The 18076-nt window shown below is 37.0% G+C and overlaps 1 protein-coding gene across 12 annotated transcripts in view; it reads right to left on the reverse strand.

Moving 5' to 3' along the window:
• LOC107225492 (HEAT repeat-containing protein 5B) overlaps positions 1–18076 on the reverse strand; it is a 76784-nt gene that overhangs the window by 16138 nt on the left and 42570 nt on the right. For 10 of the 12 annotated variants that reach the window (XM_046737433.1, XM_046737434.1, XM_046737429.1 and 7 more), the window contains one exon: positions 631–808. In XM_046737433.1, coding sequence (XP_046593389.1) covers positions 631–759 — 129 coding nt within the window. In that variant the 5' untranslated portion in view covers positions 760–808. Of the gene's footprint in view, positions 1–630; positions 809–2214; positions 2234–10607; positions 10723–18076 lie in introns of those variants that run through there. The other 2 variants (XM_046737437.1, XM_046737438.1) reach the window with 2 other exon arrangements.

Raw genomic sequence — 18076 nt, forward strand, 5'->3', positions numbered from 1 at the left:
CCATTACAACCGACCAAAATCATCATTTAATGCACGCTTTCGGCTACCTTTCATTATTTTAAAGAGTGCCTAATTCAATGCGTGTAGAGCAATGCGTAATCTATCATTATATAAAGATTAAGTGAAATGATAACAGCAGTTAGCGTTATGTAATTTTAAAGTACAGTATAAAAATCACGGTCATCCTCTCGGTAACGTCGCTAAAAAGTGACATCAAATTAGCGGTCGCAGCTGTGTAATAGAATGCACCTAAAGAATGACTTCGTTTGCAGAAATCGATAATTTTTCGGCACAATATTGCGTAATATTCGCACGAATATTATATCGGCACATCGGTGTTTTCAAGTAGCAAGATTGCGTGATACGATGATAGACGCATGATGCGCAGACTCTATTCTGCCTCGGCAACCTTCTACTGACTTTCAGCGTTTCGATTTTGCAATAAAAGTTTTAGAGTAACGCAAGTATGATTTACAGACGTCTATTTTTTCTGCGTTCCGTACGTTTTTCGCCTCCACGATGCACAGTCTCAACTATTTGCCACTTGTCGAACTAGCATCGTTAAGCGTCGAGCACGTTCTGAGGATTTGTCAAAATTTCAAAGACCCTTAAGGGCATCGCTTGGTGTACCTTTTGCGCCGCGACAAGGACTTTGTCCAGGAAACGCAGCCACTCGAATACGAAGACGGGCCGCTTGGCCTCTGGGATTTGATTTAGCGCATCCTCGTTGAGGGTGAGACTGTGACTCAGCTCCATCATTGTGACGGTCCCTCCACCTCTGTCCACTCTCTCAACGCACCCTCTTCGTCTGTAACAGAAGAAACCGAGTAAAGAATAAGCGTCACGGAGATCTTGACGTAGATATCAATTTCCCCATCATTTTCCATCAAACTCGATGAATCTTGTTTCGTATCACTTTATTTACTTCTAAACAGAGCAGCGATGAATAATAATTAACGACGATGGAAGCCACGTGCCACCGACTAGCTGTGTAATCGATCCATCAATCTGTTCTGCGATCTGCTTACACGACACAGTATAGCTATAAAAATTTACATCCCTAGAGATCAAAGTTCACGAAAATATAGGTAAGGCGTTACTTTTAACATAATCATGTTTATCTCTTTGTTGTATATAATTTCATTGAACAAAAAAATTCCACGTGGCGAAATTACTGCAAGTGACATCTGTAAGTCAACTGTTTTGTCAATGTCACAAACTTGTACGGCGACATTTCAATTATACATTTATTTATGTTTCTCATAGCGTAAGGCATAGTTATCGTGACAGAGAGTGTAGCATGTCAAAATTTGTTTTGCAGCTATTTCGCTTTGTAAGACAGCCCCTGTCTCTTGTAATGCTCGCGCGGGATAAACTGTTTCGCATGATTTCGAATTTGCAATTGGAAAAAACACCGTGCCTAATTAATGATCGTACCTATACCGAACGCTGTCGAACGATAAAAGTTATGCCAAATATTGTCTCAATTACTCGTAAAAACATGCTCACTCATTCATCCCAAAATAATGTGTAGGCTTTGTACGTTTATAGCTTCCTGCACGATAATACGCTGCGTGACCGAACGGAGCGAACACGTAGCTCTGCAACTATGGTTTTAAGGAAGAGCAGTGGTAACCGGTTTTATGGACACTGAAATGGTGGAGGCTTCTTATACTAAATCGTGGATATTAGAAGTAGGTATGTACAAATTAAAGATACAGTATACAGCCTTGACATTAAGGCAAACGTTGCTGTTTTTATCCAATAAACGTTAAAACGCGAGACGTGTCAACGAACGTTACGCGTGAAAACGATTAAGGGATACATGATTTTTGCTTAATTATCGTTTATTGAGAAGATTGTCTTTAACGCTTGATTGGCGCCTTAATTATCGTTCGTACTTATGTCTCTCGGTTTTCTAACTTGTATAATCATACATTATATCGTATTTCGATCCTCATATCCGCTTTCAAAACGGAGGATATGTCCAAAGTCACGTGCGGCAAAGCCATGGTGGCCATTGAAGCGGTGCGAAAGTATACATATACTGTATGATACAATCAGAGACAAGTTTGAAGTGAGATTACAGCGAGCGGTGTGACGAAGTTGTGCGAAACGGGCATGATGTATTGCCTGCGAAATTAGCGCGATTATACACAACGGTATATAATTCATAGTTTCGGCTCTGAAAAACAGTAGTATAATCATACGTACCGTCATCCTTCAGCAGGTTAGGTGGAATTCAAATTTTTTTCGTACACATCCTGTTCACCGCAAGGTCAACACATTTTTCCGAAAACTAATGGCGTAATCTCCCTCATGATATTGCGGTATTCGATATAGTGACACTTTTCAACTTGTTCCGCGACATATACCATTAATTCGTACTCCGTTGCAAAGATACGATAATTCATAGCAAAGTATTATTTTTAGAGGTGTAAATACAAAGTAAAATAAATTCAAAGTAACGATAATCTCTGGCTACCTATGTTTCTAACAGAATTTCATACGGTGGAATTATAGTTGCGTCATCTGACAAATTCATGCAGAAATTCGGCAAGCCATACGCCCGAATCTGTCTCTAACTTCGCAAATCAGATGATAAAAATCTTTAGAGTATGGGACGAATTTTGTCTGAGAATATTTAATCGCGTGTAACATATATTTACATCGTGGAAGATATTGCGAATGTAGCGTTCTTCGATTAGTCTTTTTCGATTATAACGGGTTTTACAATAGTAAATAACCCGAGTCATTCTAAATTCATCGTATTTGGGCGTTATTTTTGAAAAACAATAAGGAAAAGGAATACCGCTCGACAGTTCCAAAATATTCATTCGGTTTGGTACATATACTTATATAATAACTTTCAATGGATCGCAGTATTACTCGTAATGTTATATAATAAATACCCATTTAAATAACCACAAACTTGTATTAATTTACATCATGATTAGTATCAATTAAACGCCAGCTCACCTTGTAATTATGACAAGTGTAATTTCATATACTTTATAATAAGTGTAACTATACTGATAATTTGTGTTCTGGTACTCGTTTCTCTTTTTATTATTATCCTGGCTGAGAAAAAAATGTATTGCGACAAGACGGCGGTATATTTATACTATCTTAACTATACGGATGTAACAAAAAACTAAGACTGCTTTCGTGAAACACTTTGACACATGTAACAGCAAGGAATGTTCGCGTGTAAAAATACCAGGTACGAAGTTTATCTGCAAACTAATACATCCTACATTTTGACGGGAGTGAAAAAAATTAAAACAGGTGCAATACTTTGTCTTGTCATTGCGTTTTGAGCGTTTTTTTAATGTATGACGACCGCTGCTATAATGGATAGGTTGACAGGTTAAAAGCTAGATGAGCGATTCAAGACTACGATCAAAGTTCGAAGGAGATTTTTGGCACTTCCGTACAGTCTTATCCCCTGATTTGAAGGTCGTGTATGAAAGCTGCAGGATGAATACTGTCACCTTATTTTTCTCTGATTGAATAAACCGAAGGAAAAGTAAACCAAGTCCCCAATTTTTATCGAACTCAAGCTGATACGCACAATTTTTACAATTTCAGTCCAATTACGAGATCACGTGTAAAAAAAAATACGTGAAATGTTGTCGAAGTACATTTCTGATTCTTTGGGTGAAATAATTGGCACTGACTCGACATTTTTACAAGATATATTATAGGGAATTTGACAGGCCGACAGGTTGAATTCTCACAGAAGTATTTGGTCAGGAAATTTTTCTTCATTATATTTTGCAGCGTTCATATATTATTCTGTGAATGCATTAATCACGTTAAACGAAATAACGTGTGATGACGCACGATATATAATTAATAAGTTTCAAGATCTTATTTTTCATACGAAAAGTATCGGATTATACAACAGAGGCAGATTTTCGCGAGAAGAGAAAAAATTAATGTTAATAATGAATAACGTGACCAGGTTTTCCCTGAAGCGGTCACACGAAGTCTCTGTATCCATAGAAAAAGATAATTTCTAAAAGCTGAATCGCTGCAGGGCAATGTTGTACAAAGTTGGCTAGCACTTCACCATCGCAAATAAAATCGATTGTAAGAATAATCAGAATCTCATCATTGCAAACAAAGCTGTAATTACCTGCAAATTCGTTGCTACCATTTTTGAACTTTATGACTTGTAAACGAGCTTTCATATTATTCGATAATAAGTTTATTAATCATATTTGCATATTCAATTGATACACGAAAAGCTATTCGGACATGTAATTTCGATGCAGAGTTTGCTTAGGGTAAGACCAGTTTGTGATGAAAAAAAAAAAAACAGCACAAACAGTTTGCCAGATATTATTTTGCACTGCGATTAGAGCGAATATGATACTTCGGATTTAAATTATGTTATTAAAAAACAGGTCGGGATGAAAGATATTTTTTCAACAAGTGTGCGTGTTCATTTGTTAAAACTCTATTCAGCCTTGAATAATTAGCGTTTCATTATACGGCTTACATCGTATATTTGTAGACCCTGTAGACATAATAATGATAAATGATACCCAGATTCATATCTTCCAGTAATCATATCTTCGGACAAGTTTGAAAATTTATCGTTTCGAGACGGTTCAAAACGAAGGTGGATAACTCATTAAAAGCCGTTGGACTTGCGTATATACTCGTACACATTAAGTGTATTAGCACCGATGCGTACGAACAAGTTGAATAAGGTCATCGTTTGCGTACAATATATAGATATTCGCAATAATAAGAGGGTGAAGGGAAGAGGGAGGGGGGGGGGGGGGGTTAGCGATAAAAACGACATTACATTTAGCCCTTGAATTATTTGACTGTCTTTTCTCGATATCCATCGCAATCGCGTCATTGGTTTAACTTTGTTTTCATTCCAATCTCAGACTCTCTCTTGGATCCGAGAATTTGCTCCCTTTCCATATGCGGTCCTCGATTGCCTTTTTCTCTACCCCCGCCGCTCCTCCCCTCCAATCCTTTTTTTCTTATTTACCACATTCCGCCGCTCTTCCACTAAGTTCCTTATACAGCGGGGCAAAGTATACGCGATGTGATGGTTCAGGGGCGATAAAAAGTTTTCGTTGATATATATTTGCTTTTACAACACCGAATCGCTATGCAAATTCGAAAAAAAAAAAAAAAAAAACAAATTTCAAGACACTAAGACATTCAGACTCGCGGGTCTAAAAATAAATTGAAGAGCAGCATCAAGTAGTTCAAGATAAAATGCATAATATTTTTACTGTGGTTAATATTGTTAAATAAGTTTGATTAAGAAATTGATACGTTCATTGTACGCATAAGTGCAAAAAGGTATTATTTACGATATCATTTATTCAATCGATTTTCACTACGTGATAATTTCTGATTAAAAAAAAAGCAAAAAAAAAAAAAAAAACCACACAGTCCGTTCAATCTCAAGCCGTGCTAATATTTCCGATCTCATCAATTACAAAATTTATTACCATGAAATCATACTTGCGCGTTAATGTATGGGATTATATTTATAGCATGTGTAAAACATCGAAAACTGGTATCGTGTGTTGGAATTTACTAAACTTTACACCGTGTACCTATTTCAGACGTTATAATAACGGACGGAGTGTACATTCTTACCGTTGGTGGATACTAATATGAAAAAATTACGCTTAATTTACACCATGAATAATATTCCTCATTATATTTAGGTGCGAAACATATTATTTGCATTCGCATTTAAGTAATCTACAACATACTGCATGAACCACTAAATTAGATTCTAATATTTGGAACGTAACAAACATAGAACAAAGTGCATAGCATAAATGATGGTAAAGAAATTGCAATGTAACAGGTTTGCAGCGCCGAACGAAACGATGGCGCAACATTTTGCGTCTGGTAATTGAAAAATAACTCATAAAAATAACTATAAAGATAACTAATAAATAAATTGATAGCACAACAGGAACTGATAAAATTTAGTCGTTAGCTAATACAAGGCTGTAGCTCAGCTTTGAAACAAACTTTACGAATAAAAAAAATTTAATTTCTCTATGGCTACATAAACATATAATATTGAAGATAAATCAAACTCACACATATCTAAATACTGCGAAAAATTACGTTGCACGCGATACATTCAATTAGCGCCTATATACATACACCTAATGTTGCAAGTGTCGAGTTACGGGTTATTATTACAAACCGAATTTCTTTCGCCTTCGTTATTTGTTTCATTTTGATTCCTCATATGCAAACGTATAATTCCCTCAATTAGTGACGCTGGCACTCGTCACGATGATTTGCACACAACCGTGTGTATGAATTATCAAGTTAGGTATACAATGCTCATTCACCGTGCAATGGCATCGTGACGGAGCAGTTCATTCGCACCAAACATACATCATGTATATTCTTTTTGCAAAGCATTTCAACCACTAGAAAATCATGTCTTTCAATTAATTTTCAACTTTAGAAAATTTACTTTTAATTATTACAATGTAATATATGTAATTCCATTTTAAAAGCACCTTTTTTGAGCAATAAATAAATTTGCTCAAGTTCTCAAATGTTACCAAACGGAGTTCCGTCCGTTATATAAAACAATTATTATCCCCCGCCAACGGTCAGAATTGGATTTCTTGCGTGTTAATTAAATGGCGAATAAAAAATCTCGATGCGGCACCGCTTAAAAAAATCGCAGGGCGATTTCCTTCCACGAGGTCCAATATTACGTTAAAAACTATGATTTCACGAAGCGGAGGATCGAAAAACTAGATCAATTATTTTTTGAAGCAATCTAACACACACGCACATACATTCGCATCGAAAAAATATACGGAGACCACATTATCTTCGTCAAGGATTCCAGTTTTAAGAGCAAAAACAAATACGTATATAATATCGGTATACCGAATGGTGTAATTTTAATAAATACTGATTATACGAGCTTCGTTCGAGGCTAGATTACGGAATGTACGAATGGGATTGTACAAATCTTTTCTCAACAATTATTTTCATCATTCCAGAGCCACATCAGACCAAAGAAGCAGTGAAATCTAATGACGGAAATTAAACAGACGACGCTTTTCAAACGACCGCGCACGTAAAAAATCATCCCGGCTATACGAGCGTAGATCCATTTCGCACTTTTATTGTACGGTTCCGCAATTCAAGACTCGGGGTTCCGTGCACAGAAGATTCTCGCATATACGAGTAGATACTCAGACGTGTCGCGCAACCCTTCATTCGTCTGTGCTTTAAACACTCAGCCTACGGAAACAAAGCATTCTTGCTCTGGAGGGAGACAAACACAACGCTATCCAGCCGTAAGTGCACACAAATATACCTACGTATCTACATAGAGGTGCAATTTTGAAACTTGCGGGAGAATGGAAGACAAAGGGGTGAAAGCGGAAAACTGTCTGACCGTCAAAATCGTCGGGGGGAAAATAAGAGATATGCCTTTGTGAACGTTTGAAATGGATGAGCAAAATTTTCGAGTAACATTGTCGAGTTGCGATATTAAACAAACGAACGCGAGCTTTGAAGTGTTCTTGCGGTTGTTACCATGCCTACGATTATTTTACAACCATTGAGCAATTTATGCAACAAAAATAACGTATTTATTTTATTTTTCTTTTTCTTCCATCCCTGCAATATATAATATAATATCAGACAAAGATATTCAAACGTGTTCATTTGCCCTTTGCAAATCACACGCCAGCGAAACTGGTTTCTGAAATGAAAATAAATTATAACCCGGGTCGTTGGTTGACGTACACAAGCATAAACTACATCTGCGCACCTGCTCAGCCATAAAATGTTTAACATCTGATTCTTGCCTGGAATCTGTAATGTGCGAAAGAAAAAAAAAATTCAAACATTTGCAACTAATAACAATATACTAAAACTAACATGTATATTACGAAATATTATTATCCCAATATTACATGGATATCGATATACAGTTATCTGTAATTATATACTTTGTACGGACAAATTTTGCGACTATTTTTATCTATTTTTCATATCTTATTTCTTTCCGCTGCATACTCGTTCACACTTAATACATAATCCACGCGAACAGAATCGATTCAAAATATTTTGGTTACTCATTCGTAATTATTACAATGACTAAGTAGCGGCACGACAACCTGCGGACCTGCCAATAAGTCTAGCCAATTTCCCGTATATTTTATATGCGTAGTATTTTTCTTGTTAATCATGCGGTATTTCAGAATTACAATCAGCACCCGGTGAAGTAAACAGAGAAATATGCCTGTAACGGATCTCACACGCGGGAACAAATTATGAACATCGTCTTAACGTTCATATGTATTAAAGACGTACGTCAGTAGCCTACTAAACAAGTTTCACGGTAGCATAGCTGCCGAGTGTGGAAAGAATACGACTGATGGAAAAAAAAAAAAGAATTAGAGAAGATGTATATTTTTTTAGACCCAATGCCCGGGGGTTACATACCTGCGTCAGTATAATATTTCTTTGCTAATTACTTATTAATGCTGATTCGGAGATTTACTCATTTGCAAATTTATCTTAGATCCATTTTTGTTATACTTATTGTTATTTTCATCATAATTATTATTTTTAGTCGTCCAATGTACACTTGGTCGAATGAACGTGCAATTTTTTTTTTCGTAGCGACTTTGTTCTAGAAACTTTCGTATATACATGTAACCATATAACAAGGTTACAACGATCAACCACTCTGGACATTGAATGACCCACCGTAAACTTTGTTATATAGTAATTTAACAGTATGACAATGGCTGCAGATTTGTTCTCAAAAATACCTAGTTTGAAGTTCACAATCTTATCAACAACGCTTGTGTAAATCTTACAAGTACACATTGTCAGAGAATTCCTTGTAATGCGCAAGCTGAACATCATTATAAATAAATACATTGAAAAAAAGGAATATCAATTGAAAGAAATAATACAAATAAAATTACTGCGTGTAAGAAAAGAATCGGTGAAGAAAAACATGGATATAAATTTTTAGTAATGGATATTTGTGATACGTAAAGTATGTAAATTCGGCAAAAAGAGAGAAGTAATGTAAGGTGGCGGTGTTCATTCGCAGGGTAAAACTTGGCGCGCTGCTTACGATACGTCTTTCAAATACTTCGGAAGGATTTTGGAAACATACGATCAGGGTTACGCCCTTGTCATCGTTACTCAGCCCGGAGTGCTTTCCTACCGACGTCAAATACCGTGTCTCGTTATCACGATCGTAATTATACGCCGTTTCCGACCAACTAGAATAATAAATTCACCAATCGCCGACACATTTATAGTCATCGCGCATATTTTTCTGTTCTATGATTAAACGAGTGAATTTCGGACGATATTTATCACACGCGACGCTGGCGAAGAGAAAACAAGACTGGACAGTGCCCGACACCGTTGACCAGCGATAACTCATCCGCAAAAATTCGCGTTTGTAGCGATTTGTAATATCGTTTGCCATATCTCTTCTTACACGCGTGATATTACACGGCTTATAATTTGTTCGTCTAAAATAGCGAAATATTACGTACGTGCTCTACGGCTTTCGTGAATATACATTCAGCAGATTCGTAACGAACGATATTTTTCAAACAATCAGAAATGGTTATAGTTGAATAGTCGGTAGGTAATACATTACGTTCGGATAACGACGATACTTAAAATATACGCGTAGAATGAGATTCCATCACGCGGATACGCATACGTGTTATAACTCATACTTTTTAGAAATGTGACACGAATTGGGAAGACTTCTTATACGTACCGATATTCCTATTTACCTGCGAGGGAACTGAGGCTGTTGTTGATATCATACAATTATGAATCGTTTTGCGTGTATTTTTTGACAACATTCGGTAAAATACGATCGAATGTTGATTTCTTTTTTTTTCTTTTTTTCAACTATATTTTTCACAGGTAAATCCGGTTTATGAATGACAATCCACGCAATTGTTATTTTTGTATCTTTATTTCCTCAGCGGCATTGTTGTAGTGTTCAATTTATACGATTCTCACGCCAGATGACAACGACCGCAGTCTCTACATTATTTTTCAATATTTTTCCCTTCATTCGCAAAATAAAAATATTATAACGCAGCTGTAATAGCTATAAGTTTATAATTTAGTCATCTACAGGCGTGTTTTGTTATTGTCAAAAATGCAATACAGCGAAGAAAGTAATAAGTAAAAGAACCATATTTTCTCCCCTCTGGTTTGCAGCTGAAAAGCCTGGATCGCCCCTCTACACCGTATCAAGTTCAAATATTTCCACGCAATTTTACTGTATTCTAATCATGTTGATGAATAAATAAAACTGTTAAATAGTATGATGTGCCGACCTATACATTCCAACGAAAACTGGTTTTTTTTTTTTTTGCCGCAGCATGACGACGTGGTCTTCGCCGAATTTTCGCCTCGCGAATTTTATTCCCGAACCTCGAGTATACAGGATACATAATGTATCTTGGGCAGAAGTGCAAAGTAATGGAAAAATATAATAATGCGAAAGTACAAAAAACCGACACAATGAGTTATCTGTACCCTCTGATTTGTTTTCAAGATCAAACAATACATACCGTGTGTGTGAAAACCTCAATAGCACATCGTTCGACGGCGACTCTCACACTTCGAAACGAAATTAAAAGTGGATGAAGGCATGAAATGAAAAAGTACGCATATGCGTATTGAATATGACGTTGGAATACTGCTTGAAACTCATATAAAATTATAGGAAACGCGTTCCAGCTGCACAAAACACAACAAGCTGATTATATCATAATACAAAACAGGAATTTTATATTAATGATTTACATATCATCTCGCTATTATAAATATATGTATATGTATACACAATATACATATATTATATTGGCATGCCCGTACAATGACAAGAAGAGATAGCGTTAAGCCTCGTATAAACGCGGGAATAAAACCGCGTGTAATAAACGCTGGCCTGATCATCCGCGGCCATTGCAAATGCGTAGTGCGAAATTCTGCGTACCCCCCCTCAGATCGTGTTCGCCAAATGTACGAGAGTGAGGTTCGGGTTCTCTCAGTTATCTTGGTCGCATAAATCGACGTCGGGCGAGGGCTTCTTTTACAGTCATACAAATCCCATTAATTCAAGGAATAATTGGGAGGGATTCAAAAGTCTTCCGCATTCGTCGAACTACCGATGATTGCATATCGTAAATATCGAATGAGTAAAATTGACCTGCACTTTCTGCATTTTTGCAGATATTTATAAGCTACGATGTACCTGTATTTAGCGACAGAAGCGCACTTGAAAAACTCGCGAAGAAGGTTTATCCTTCGACTAGTTTTTACCTCATTCATTTTATGGTACGTAGACACATAATCAACCCCGCGAGGCTAACGCATTCTTCCTGGTAGTGCAGAATTTTTTTTATACACGCGTTATTCTCACTGTTGCGCGGCGGTCGGTTTCGCACATCAGGATCGTAAATCGTTTTATCTGCATCTGTATGCGAGTAAAACTTGACGCGATAACTGGAATCAACTATGAGCCCGTGTCTATTAATATTGCAGATATCAATTAACCTCTAGCCGGCACCTTTATCTGTTATAATATTGCTGGTACCTTGGGGTCGTTGTAGACCCCGACCGAAAATTGCTGGCCGTAACTAAGAAATTTAATGCTTTTACTTGAATTTTTTTTTGGGGGTTATTCACTCGAGTGTCTTTTACAAGATCAAAAAACGTCGCCATGATATTTTTTAATTTTAATCGACCCAAAAGTGCCAGCAATGTTACGCCTGATAAACGCGCCAGCTAAAAGTTAATAACTTCAAAGAATACGGAGGTGATGAAAAATAAAATATCCAAGAAATTATTACGCAAATATGCAACGTGCCTGAGGAATTCAGCTAATTTTATTCGATCAATATTTATTGCTTAATCATTCATACATAATTACGCAATGATAGTCCGGTTCGTTGGAGTTGCACGATTAAAGTATCTGTACTAATAGTACTAATACTAATCGCAATTGTAATACTCCATGAAACAAAAAACAGGGGACAAGGTAAAAAGAAAATTAATTGCAATTTATTACTGGTGAATTTAGCTAACTTCAGTTGTAGTGAAAAAGAAAAAAAAAAAAATCATCCGTTGAACTCCCTAATCCCGGAAATATTTCTTGCGTCGCGTGATGCATTATGCTTGGAGGTTAGTTGTTGAATGATGATTGAGACCGCCATGATGGGGTATGGGAAAAAAAATTTCGACCAACGTGTTTTTCACAAGCACTAATACGTTGTAAAGTACCATCTCCTGAAGCACGCTGTTAATAAGGCTCGTAACTATTTATTTTCTTTTCCACACATAATGGACGATTGAATATTCGCATGCTAACATCCTCGCAGCGATTTCCAATGAACAATTATCGTTCATGCAAACTGCGTTTGATTATAGCACCTTTCCAAATTCCGAGAAGAAAAAAGAATACAAAAATAAAATTCTAATAAATAACATACACTAAAAATCTCTTTCATTTTCCAAATTACTACACTTTCAGCACTGCAGATTATGGCTATCCTATACGTGAATCCATATGAATCCAAATGAAATCGTTCGAACTATTACGTTAGGCAAAGCTTATCTGATTATATTTACCCCAAAGTTTTCACGTACTACTTCTCGTACGGCAATTTTCTACGCTTTGTTTTTTAGATGCGAGGAATGCCGCCTTACCGTAATAAAATGCAAATATATACGAAGCTCGGGATAAGCATCAATTAAGATCACACGGTAAGAATGAGTAAAATCACGCATGGGATGTAAGAAAAACTTAATCTATTCGCGAACACTAAAGTTTGCCACGTATAATAAGTCGAGATGAGGGTATCTCCGTGTTGTTTTGTTCAATCCTGCCATTAGTATTAACATTTTTTCTAAACCACCGTTTTTCTCGATCTTGTATATTTTGTACTTGTATATATTATTGTTTCTGCAGTCTCTTACGCATTTTCTTCCGTCAGTTTTTTATACGCTCGAGCAGAAAGTCAAGATGATTATGCAATTTTAAAAGGCGTAATTACGAGTAGTACAAGCAATTGAAAATACTTTTCGTCAATTTAGGTCGCTACGTCACGTTTCACCATTGTCTTTTTACAATTTTCTATAGAATATTGCGAGAAATTGTTTCAACCTGTAATGACACACTGTGCAAGTGATGCAACGAGAACCGATTTGAGGTGTTAATAGAATTTATACTGCCATCCGAAAACATTGGTCGTTGCATCGAATTGTACGTGAGAAACTTTTTTTTTACTTATTTTTAGAAACACCCGTAAAATATATCAACTATTTCGTGAATTTTATTTCATAGATGCCATGCGTCTAAAACTTTAACACTCGCATGCATATACACGTATATGGTATGAAAAAAAAAAAAGAAAAAAAAAAATGAAAGCCATGACTTTTCGAAGCAAGTTGAAGTCCTCCGTTTTTTCAGTTAGTTATATTTAATTATACAAGAAAAAAAATGGAGATCGTCCCGGATACGCGTGCAAAAGCGCGCTTGACGTCAAGCCTGCAGTAGAAAGACGAAGAAAAGGAAAGAGAAGAAGATTAAGATAAGAAAACAGGTTGATAAAATATTCACGAATAAAGATTTTCTAGAATCTAATAAAAAAAACTTCTTCACGTTTCATTAGGCGCGGTGGTTCGAGTTTCGGATTATTATCAAGCCGTATATGGAATGACACGCGTATGCTATGGTCAGGAACAATGAATACCGACTAAAGCAAAATCAATTTGACGTGAAGACTTTAATCGGAATGCCGAAAGATTTTCACACGCGTGCAATAATACGTAACTCGAGTGTAAATTCGTCGAGCACAATACAATGCACACGGTAAAAACATTAGATGACCCCGAAGCCACATACCGCCACTAAAAGTCACGAATGATTGACGCAGACAACTCGATATTGCCTACGCAAGCTGATTTATATAATTTTTTGATAACGGACGTCACGCCGTTGTATTGTGGCCGGAAATTATTATTCACTGCGGTTAAGTAATTAGAGCCTTGAATAAACACGAAGAAAAGTTTAACCGACGGATGTATCTAACCATAAATTAAGTACCTACATAAATATACGCCGTGTGATATGGTAAAATGCGACTCCCAGTTCATCCTCGCGATACGAGTCGGCTTAGTCTTGACGTCAAGGATGCTGAGACGCAGAGCTTGTCGTATAAGATGAAGAAAATTGATTGGCGACGTGGACATAATGAAACTAATAATTACGGCCACACGTCAAAAAGTCGGAAGAATTGGGTAACATGCAAATAAAGGTAAGTAACGAGGACCGTAAACTGTACAACTGTAAACTTCATACGTAGGTCTCTATATTGTTCGACAACTCGGATCTCAGGATCATAGCTGCCGAAACGACGGTAACGATGAAATAAAGAAGATGCGTGTCAAGACATCCGTACGACGAAACGGTACCTACGGTTCACCGGAGCACGGTAAAAAGGGCAGACATACGTGGCGCAATAATTAAGACGGATATATGCAGTGACGATGGTCGCGTTTCATTAGTCGGCTTATATTAAGAATATTTACATCCGAAATTAGAACGAAGGGCAAGAGTTGTGAAGGTAAGTACCAAAGTATGGTTTTCCCGTGTCGGTGTGTGACGTGCGTGTTGGTAATAAGAAAAAAAAAGAAAAAAAAAAGAAAGAAGCTAAAAGAAAGAAAAACGAAAAAATTACGCAAGTAATTATAATGAACCTGTGCAATCGGCTGTCTATCAAGAGCTGACCGTCGTCTGTGAGCAGGTCCATCAGACAAATCTCTGTTTGGCTGATCGAGGACAAATGAAGCCCGTCTGACAATGAATGCATGCCTGCCGATAAAAGTTTTTAATTCCTCATTATCGTATGTTGTTATACGTGAATCGTAGAAAAAGTAGTAAAAATAAATAAACTTTCGTGCGTCAACAATATTACGACCATTGCACAATTCGTTGTAGCGTACCAGTTTTGATTTGGCGAAAAATTTTTTCTTAAAAACAACAGCCAGACGTAAGCATTATTTGTGTTAAATTTTTTTTTTTTTTTTGCTACTATTAAGAGGATTTCGGTATTGTTTAATAGGTTTCTCAGGTACGTTGTAGGTTTAGCTTATTAATATACCAACGTCACTGTAACTCGTCGAAGAAATGAATCAAAGAATAGTAAAACTACGTGTGGGTATTGGTATTTATTCAAATTGAAGAAGGTACCGTCCTTGTCTTGCCGCGAGAGTCAAGTACGGGTCGCTTGATTAACTGTTTAATTAACGATTGGACGAGAGATACTTTCTGCATTTGAAATACACAAGGGGCAAGAAAGAGCTCTTGTAGTGCATTTAAAAAAATCGCATACTGCAAGATCGAGGTGACTGTAAAATTGCCTGTGCGTTCCCTTACGTATCTACCATAATAGGAAACCTGAAAGCTGCGCCGGCCTCAGAGAGACCAGTTTCAATGTCAGTTTCAATGCTACGACTGCAAGCAGTGTTCGAAGATCCCGGTAAAAAGGACCACACCAAAGTACACGTTTATTGTCCAGAGCTAAAGGCTGTCTGGCTGTACTTCGAGTCGTGGAGGACGACTATAGAGAAAAGGGAATACGTCGACTTCACGTCGAAGATAATGAAACCCACCAGGGTTCGGTACACAGGTACAACTTGTATACTGAAGGATTTGCAGTTCGGACAAATTCAAACGCCGCAGCTGTTTCCATATTTTTATATCGGAACATGGATATGTTATATTTGGGATAAAAGTGTTTCGACCGTTTTTATAAACGTAGAAGCAAAAAATCATGCAGCTTGTACAGTATGCGTGAAATTTTACTAATATACCATTGATCGCTAGAGTCAATATTTGACATGCCTCGATTACCATAAAACACGCAAATTTATCCTGCACCCGTTGGCACTGTAGTAGAAAACACTAGCAATAATAAAAACATCGCGAAGACAATTTACCAAATGACGTATGTGTGAGACTTGCCTTTCCGCAGAAATGCTTTTTGATTTGCAAATTCGGGCACATGGAAAACGGCGAGAAAGAAGAAGATTTCACGCTGGAAGAAGTTCGGAGCCGTCTATACCTGTTGTTATTTTCGATAACAGACGTTACAACACCTGGTGAAAAAGTTTCATCACGACTACATTATGTTACGCAACTTCTCGCTAAACAATAAAAATGTTTGCATTGTGGATCGCGAATAAACGTAAGTAATAAACTAGTGAAATGATCCTAAGTCGTTTTTATAAAAAGTTTACGATACAATGACAACGGATGATACAAAAGGAAAGGAAATAACAAAACGAATAGAAATTCCAAATTTTTTGCAAAGTTAGATGTTCAAGCAATTAGCCTAGCCGCGTATATTTTTAGAGTATGCCAAACAAGTTCCACACATTTCATTGTAAAATTGAGGCTTGTAAAAGCGGGAACGGGTGACCGGCAAAGTTTGGTTACACCTCCCATACATGCTTGACCAACCAGTTCTCATTCCGAAATTTATTGCCGGGCACAAGATTACAATTTTTTTTTCATACATCCTTTTTCTCTTTTTCTCATACCGACAACCAAGATGTCGCCGACTCTCTAATTAGGCCCTGGCGAATGCAGGACGCACTGTATAAACAAAGGAAGCAAATCGTAAACGCCTCGAGTCCGAGGGGTTATTTACTCGCGTGTAATTGAAGTCAGCCGAATGCTGATCGAAACTGTTATTTAACACCGCCATTGCATAGGGCTCTAATAAATTATTTACAATTCCATTATGCCTTAACCTGAATATTGTTCAATTTTTTGTGATCCATGGTGCATCGTTATCTGTAGCTACAGATTCGCGAAAGATCAATGGTTCGGTGAGTCCAACTTTTTAGTTAGATCCACCTACTCAAAACCGTGTGAACAATTTTAAGATTCAGTATACCCAGTGTATTTAGTTTTCATCGCTGTTATACTGCGAAACGATGTCATTGCAAGGTACAAACACGTGATAAATCCCAACTGAAAGCTTACTGTAGAAAATCTCGTTCTATCGGTATCAAATGCCGGTGCGGTGAATGGTGATTGATCGTACGCGTATGTTGTATACGATAATGTCGGTTGAAGTATAATTATAACGACGTGCAACTACTTTGTAAACTGGCTTCGCAGAATTGCAATAAGATTTTCACTCGGAGACACTGAATTGAAATGTTTCAACGAATGTTATTTCTGTCTACCTAGTTTTTCGGAATCATCTTAATTTCGCACACGATAAACGGAGCGAAAGGTCGTATAAAATATGCCAAAGATTAGTTTGCTGAAACTTTGGGTTCTGTACGTTCTTCGCGGATACATGTAATTGATACCGACGAGAAAATATAAGTGCTACCTTTCGCCCCTGATGTGAGTGTACCGACAAATAGTTTTACCTTGGACCTCGCGTGTCAGCAAAGTATGACGCGTATGGGATCGACAGCAACGAAAACGGTCACGCTTCATATGGAGGGTGGCCTAGTTATGAAAGTAACGCCTCGCGTTTTGTACAGCCATTCTTACCATTTGTACATTCTTCGATATCGTTCTGCAAATCATGTCTGAATTCAATTGCAGCCGCCCGAAATTGCGGGAAATTTCTAGGACGTATCGTTACTACACAACAATATTTGTTTTCTGTGCAAATCAATTGAAAGTAACGATAAATCAATGCAAAGTATAAATTTATTTCATTATTGCAATGTCCCAAGGAAGAAATAAGAATTGTAGAATTTTCTTAGAATTATTTGCAATCATTTACTTAACGCAAGTTTTACGCAATCGCTGTCCTGCAATTATTCAAATGGAATCTTTACTTAAAATTCAATGACGCGTATATTTACCTACTTCTGCTGCTACATTGTGTTAGCAATTAATAGACAGTGGTTATTATTCGCGCACTTAACTTTACTGTCAACCATTTTTTGCAAGCAACCATCATTCGTTGACGATGCCTTGACACCGCAATCATTGGTGACAATGTTT

The sequence above is a fragment of the Neodiprion lecontei genome, chromosome 4 (genome assembly GCF_021901455.1).
Source record: "Neodiprion lecontei isolate iyNeoLeco1 chromosome 4, iyNeoLeco1.1, whole genome shotgun sequence".
In the NCBI taxonomy this organism is placed as follows: domain Eukaryota; kingdom Metazoa; phylum Arthropoda; class Insecta; order Hymenoptera; family Diprionidae; genus Neodiprion; species Neodiprion lecontei.